We start from the raw sequence: 6888 nt of genomic DNA on the forward strand, positions 1-6888 counted from the left end.
TTGTATGTCAATAAACCCTTTTTCATTCAGTGTTTTATGACGGCTTCATATTTGCCTAATATTTTGTATATATGCATTTACAAAAGCAGGAATTCTTATACTTTAGTGTTTCACAAAGTATGAGCACGAAGAATGAACAAAATAACACTTCCTAACAAATGTACCGAGAAGGTCCATAGTGCTTTATTAGATGATGTATTTTAACTGAAAAGAAAAAATAATGGGGAGCCACTTACAGTTGTATATCAATTCATTCGATGAGAGTCGGCTCTTCGGATTCACCACAAAGCTGGAGCATACGGTGAGCACGACCCATCACTACCAAACAGCGCATGCGCTGAAGATCGGGCGCACAACGGCTAGCCGAAGTAGCACAAACGGCAGCAACAACGATGGCAGACGAGAAGCCAAAGGTGAGGACGGAGTGGCTTTTGTATATTTTTTTGGTACATGCATACGTGATGCATAAATTATTGATTTTGTCTGAACAGTTTCCCTGTAAAGAAATTGAAACGGGCAAACTCGAAGCTACCGTTTTAGCTAGCGGTTAAAATTAGCATAATAAGCTAATGCGGCTAAAGATTCTGAGTCCCTGGCAGAATGAAAGGGATAGTTTTTTGTGCTTCGTTTAGATACTGTATTAGTGGGGATCACTTGTCAATACCAAGTAATTAATTTAGTGCTTTCATGACTAAAGGGTTTAGCAAGAATCTAGTTGAAATGCGAGTTAACCGGCTGTCGCTGGAATGGCTAGTTGGGACAAAAAGCTAATGTCCGAAAGACATCTTATATGTTCGAGTATGTGAATCAAGTTAGCTCTTTTTAAAATATTTTTCAATGGAAGATTAAATGTCACTAATATCTTAGTGAGTTGTATGCCATCGATGAATGGGGCGCCTATTGCTACAAAGAAGTTGTAATTTCGTTCCTTTCTGCGCAGTCACCAAATAAACCCACTCCTCACTAACAGTGAAGATAATCAGTAAAAAAAATGACCATCAAGCAACAGATGACATGGAGCTACTGTCCTGTAGGTTTTAGATGCATCCCTTCTCCAACATAGCAGATTCAAGTGATTACATTACCTCTTCAGCATGCCATCAAGTTTGGCGAGGGCCTGGTAACCAGCCATTAATTTGATTCAGGTGTGCTGGAGCAGGGTTGCATTTAAAACCTGCAGGACGTTAGCTGGGGTTGGACACTCCAGATATAGAGTTTCAAACTGACCACGGTCGATCCAGATGAGCCTCGTTTCTGGTGGTTTGGAGGTTTTAAACATTGCTTGACTCCATGTTGACTTGTTTCCTCTGTCTCCTCAGGAAGGAGTAAAGACTGAGAACAATGAGCACATCAACCTGAAGGTGGCAGGGCAGGATGGCTCGGTTGTGCAGTTCAAGATTAAAAGGCACACTCCTCTCAGCAAGCTGATGAAAGCTTACTGTGAACGGCAGGTGAGACTGCTGTACACACACGCTTTTGCTCTCAATGAATAATATCTCTGACCAAAGATGCTAAAGTTACTGATATGTTAAAATGGTTCTATAGACACTTTTGGCTTAAAATGCAAGTAGTGAGTGTTTTGGACACACTTCTAGAATTTGAATCCAAATAACAAAACCCAAAAATATATTAAGCAGAATAAAAACTACTTGTGCAGTCTCTGTGTGTTTTCTCCATTTGTCATTTTCGTTATTTTCTCCATACATATGTGCATATAAAAGTTATATAGATTTGATATTTGTTAAATTAATTTCAGTAATTCAACTGAAAAAGTTACTCTTTAAGCTCTTAGAGTGACAGATTTATGTCGTACAGCCATAAAACCAAAACCCCAATTCAATTTAGCAGAAAATTGGATTACAGACCAACAAAAATATTTTCAGTACAAAATGTTGACCTACTGTACTTTATAAGAACTCCATAATTGGGCTATGTCCACATAGCAGGCAAATGCGACCCACATCCGACTTTTCCATCGCAGTCTGAACAGCCCAGTTTTGATCAGCTGGTCTGCATAGTTTGCTCTGGTGTCTCTAGTCTTCCTCCTGAAAGTATTTCATAAATTCTCTGTGTAGTTTTTTCAGAGATCAGTTTGCTGGTCAGTCAAGCCCAGTGATTCCATGGTCATTAAAGTGGACAGAGTTGGCAGGTGCCAAGTGCTGGTTGAAAATGAAATCAGCAGAGGGAAGCAGAAGATTCTGGTTGGGATTTAGACCGTCCTGGCTTTGCAGTTGATAAAATGAACTGCGCCAACACTAGCAGATGACATAGTTCCTCAAATTGTCCATTGTCCACTCTTCCTCCAGACTCTAAAACAGTGGTTTTCAAATGAAATGCAAACTTTACTTTCATCTGAAAAATTATTTTTGGACTGCTGAGAACAGTCCAGTCCACATTCTGTGGTTCCAGAATAGCTTAACATAAGGAGTGTCACAGTTGTAGTTCATGTCGTAGATATCTGTATGTGTTGTACTTCTTAAAGCACTGACTCCAGTTGCCTTGTGATTCTTCCTCGAACAAGCATTTCAAGACTGCGGTTAACCTTTTTTTTTGTCCATCTTTTTCAACCCCTCTACTTGTTAGGAAAGCTGCTAACAGCTAGCTTGCTAAATAAAGCCCACCTTAGTGGATGGTGTCGGTAGTCCCCTTTCAGATCATCATTTTATCTGGTTATCTACTTGTTTATCATGGCTTGGAATTGATTGAAATGTTCCAGTATGGATAATACACCATGAATCATTCTCACAAAGTAGTAATAAACCTGGAATCAATATGAAATGTAAGCGGTAGACCATGGAACGAGTGTGACATAGTATGAGCAAAGAGTTCACTCAGATGGGAGATATGGTTTTATCTTCCAGATTCAATCAATAATAAACATTTCAGTTCTTTTGCTTTTTGTAATGGCTAACCTGAGTTTTCCATTTTGAGTTGAATTGCTGTAATAAATGTTTTACACTTTTAAGTTCTCGAGATGGAAATGACTACAAGCTGCTGAAAATGCAACAACTAAACCTCTGACCAGAAAATGAGAGAATTAAAAAAAAGTGCACACATTTTATCAGTCTAAAGTTAAGCTATAAGAGTCAAAGTATGGCGAAATATTATTTTGTAACCACTATCACACAACTGCTGAGATCCACAGAAGAGCAAATATTTGATCTTTTGTTTGTTTTTAATTTTACTCATTTTCATTAAATGCATATTCAAGATCACACTGACATGTGACTGGAGTTGGAATTTACTAGGTGACGCCTACTCTCACTTGTCCATCCTACTATGTACTGTATCATAATTTGTAAAGCACTTTTCTCAGAAAAAAAGTTTTAAAATGTGCTGTAAATAAAACATTTAATCTGATCTGAATGTATGTACTCAATTCCTATTCTTGTACTATTTATACATGGTTCATGGTTCTAAAACTGTGGCGTTTCTGTCCTTTTAGGGTCTGTCAATGAGACAAATAAGATTTCGATTTGATGGTCAGCCTATTAATGAAACAGACACACCTTCACAGGTAAGCCAACACGTTGTTGATTAGCTTGCATTCCAACTTTTTGTTACTAGGCAATTTGTTTTTCCGCCTGTGGACAATTACTATTTACTGATGTTTTATTTTGAATGCTTTTATTGCCCAATCCTATTTCTAAGAATGAAACCCAGACAATGTTACAACACAAATTTCTGCAACTCTGTCCTGTGGGAAGAACACCAGTCCACTGATAACAATTTTTCATTCTCATGTTTAAGTTGCATGAGCTTATGTACAGTACTCTGAGTAGTGGTAAAATAAGAGGAGTGTGAACAGTGACTTTTCAAGCCTTGTTGCTCTCATGTTGGTTAGTCATGTAGTCTTACTCTGCTTTTAAATAAACGTGGGTGTAGTGTGAATAAAATAAAGCACCACAGTCAAAAGACAAAACTATTAAAAACATACACTTATATTTTTTCTTTTAAAAATCAGCTGTTTATTTTAAAGCCAGGAGCTGTATTACATAAAAATGATTGTCTTAATTTCTGTATAGCTCTTAATCTAGTTGTTATACTCTTAAAACAGAGAAAAAAACTGAAACATTTTAAGACCAAAAGCAAAACTTCAGATTAGTCTCAAACGTGCCTGCGAAGCATGAAAACGAAGCCTATTTCCTGCAGAAAAACCACAGGTGTTAACTGAGGTTCAGATCAAGAACTTTTTTTCCTGCGAGGTGATGGGTACCAACCACTGTCAGTCGAGTTTCACAAATACTACTGAATTTCAGTTTGCTTGCCATGTTTTTTTATGAAACCAAAGTTGTGCAACTTGTACAACTTTGTATTCAGGTTAAATTTCAGACCATCTATATTATGAACACCAAGTGATCATAAGAGTAAAAGACCAGATTTAGCAAAACTGAACCTCTTACTTCTGTTCAGGGAACTGGTGCACACATGTAAAATGTTTTGCTGACTATAAACTTTAGTCAACCATCAACATACTTAATGTTGCTGGTCAACGTTAAACCTACTTCTGAATGCTTTTAGTTTCCTTTCAGTACGACAAACCACAGTCATTTTAAATGTTTTTTTTTTTTTTCTCAAATATCTTCAGCTATGAACACCACTACAACTTAGAAAATTTTTGTTTATTTCTTTTTTTCCTCCTCCCTTTTGACAATATTGTGCAAAGAACACAACTGAAGTTTATGCTATTATTGTTGAACTTGACCAGGGTAACCCTTAACAATAAGATGATTCCTCATATTATGAATCGAGTTATCAATGCAGTTTATATGCAGACAAACGCTGAATATTTTTGCACAATAGATATGTGGATATTCAGGTGAAATAAGTGGACAGGATTTTTTTTGATATACAATAGACAGATTCCAGCTGTATAAAGCCTTACAAAAGTAAGGTGTGCTGATGTTTATCATGTTTACTCGTCAAAGAGTAAGTTTATTTTACTCATTTATTATCTCAATAGAAGTCTTTGGTTTCATGCTACGACAACCTCATGTAAATGTATACAGTCACATTAATGCTTAATTATTAATACATTTCTTGGTAAAGACATTGTATAGTGAAAACTGCTGTTCAGTTTTACCCAAAGACTCTAAACTGACTTTCTTTTATATTTCCCTTACAGCTAGAAATGGAAGATGAAGATACAATTGACGTGTTCCAACAACAAACTGGAGGATCGGCTCTTTAAAGACTGTTTCCTGTGAACATCCCTACCTCCCTTTTTGTCCCTGAACACCTTTGTTATACCCAGTCTTCATATGCTCATCACCAGTGTTTATATCATGGGAAACTTGTACAAAATGCTGAAAGGCAGCAGGGAGAGTTGACATACACCTGCATCGCACTGACACTTAATATGTTAGCATCTCTGAAACTGTGCAGTGTGGCGATATCAAAAGCTTTGCAAGTTTTTTCCCCTTTTTCTTTTATTTTTTTTTCTTCTTCCCAAGACCTGAAAGTTTTTTTTTTATACATACAACAGGGGTTTTGATTTGGATAGAATATTGTTGTTGAGTAAGCCCGTGTTTTAAATTTGCTGACATCTGTTGTTTTGAAGTGTATTATTGAAATAAATTGACTTTTTTAATAAAATGTTTGGTGTTCAGCTTCCTATCTGACTCATGTTGCCTTGCAGTAGTATTCATACCCTTTGAATTTCTCCCATTCTGTTAACATGATCTTCAGTGTATTCAAATTGAGCAAGTTATACTCAGGCCATTTTGATTAGATGCTCGGCCTTGGAACTTCACAGATCAACTCATGAATAAACAGTCCATCCTTGTGCAATTTAAATTCAAAACACAATCTGTGCATGCCTCACAGAAACTTTACAGAGCAAAAACAGCAGGAGAGTTGGGGAAAACATGGAGAGGTTCAAAGGAGCATTAGATTGTAACACAATATTCCAGGCTTGAACATCTATCAGAGTACCGTCATTTCAAATTCAAATCAACCAGGACATGGCTGTCCACCTCAATTGATGAGTTAGATGAGAGCAGAATCAAGCATGATGCCAAAATGCTTATGGCAATACACTGAAGGAGCTGGAAAGATTAACTCTGTCAAATCTGTTGATGGGACAAGTATTGGTGATGAATGCCCCAGTCTAACCCCACATCTGAATATGGGATTAGACCATATCCCCAGGAAATCTGGTTTACAGATTATAAACATGAGGTTTATAGTCAGTAAACCTTAGATTTACTGATTATAACTACCCAATCTTACTGAAATGCTTAAGCCATTTTGTGAAAGAAAATGGGTGAACACACTGTAGCTGCCCAAAACCTGCAGGAATGCCCTGAAAACTTGCAGTCATAAATTCAGTGAAAGTTAGTTCATCAATGATTGCCTTTGAGGGGCTTTTAGAAAATGTCTGAACGTTTTCAAAAGGTTTCAATGTTGAAACTAAATAACATTTTCTAAATGTTCTGTTAAGGTTACATTGTGAAGTTACAGAGAACATTGAGAAAATATTACATTTAGTGGATGTTTCCTGATTACTCCCAAAAAAGGTACAATGTTGATACTTCAGATAACCTTTGGAGAACGTTCTCTGGTTGCTAGAAAATCATTAACCCTATTAATGATTACAGTATATTATTCTGTCAACTTAAATTATTCATAGCCTAAGTGAACTCTACCAAAATGCCTGAGGCTTTGCAACACTTAGGGCATCAGCAGATTAGAACTGTAAAGACAACCCGGAAGCTCTGACACGTTACAGATTTTAAATGAGTTTCAAAGAGAATTAGACAAAATGATATAACAATACTATTACACATTTAACCCATTTACACTTATTTGATGCCAATAAACACAACGCCACAAAACTCGTCTATTATTTTTTTATTTTGAAGGCGTAGGCGGAAGTTAGGCGCCGTC

General features: G+C 36.7%; 1 protein-coding gene across 1 annotated transcript; it reads left to right on the plus strand.

The window, feature by feature from the left end:
• Positions 1 to 262: 262 nt before the first annotated feature.
• Positions 263 to 5595, plus strand: sumo2a (small ubiquitin like modifier 2a). Its single transcript, XM_028018347.1, has 4 exons — positions 263 to 413; positions 1320 to 1451; positions 3446 to 3517; positions 5126 to 5595. The coding sequence occupies exons 1-4, from the start codon at positions 393 to 395 to the stop codon at positions 5189 to 5191; spliced, it is 291 nt and encodes a 96-aa protein (XP_027874148.1). The 5' UTR covers positions 263 to 392; the 3' UTR covers positions 5192 to 5595.
• Positions 5596 to 6888: the final 1293 nt, after the last annotated feature.

This window comes from Xiphophorus couchianus, chromosome 5, assembly GCF_001444195.1.
Source record: "Xiphophorus couchianus chromosome 5, X_couchianus-1.0, whole genome shotgun sequence".
Lineage (NCBI taxonomy): Eukaryota > Metazoa > Chordata > Actinopteri > Cyprinodontiformes > Poeciliidae > Xiphophorus > Xiphophorus couchianus.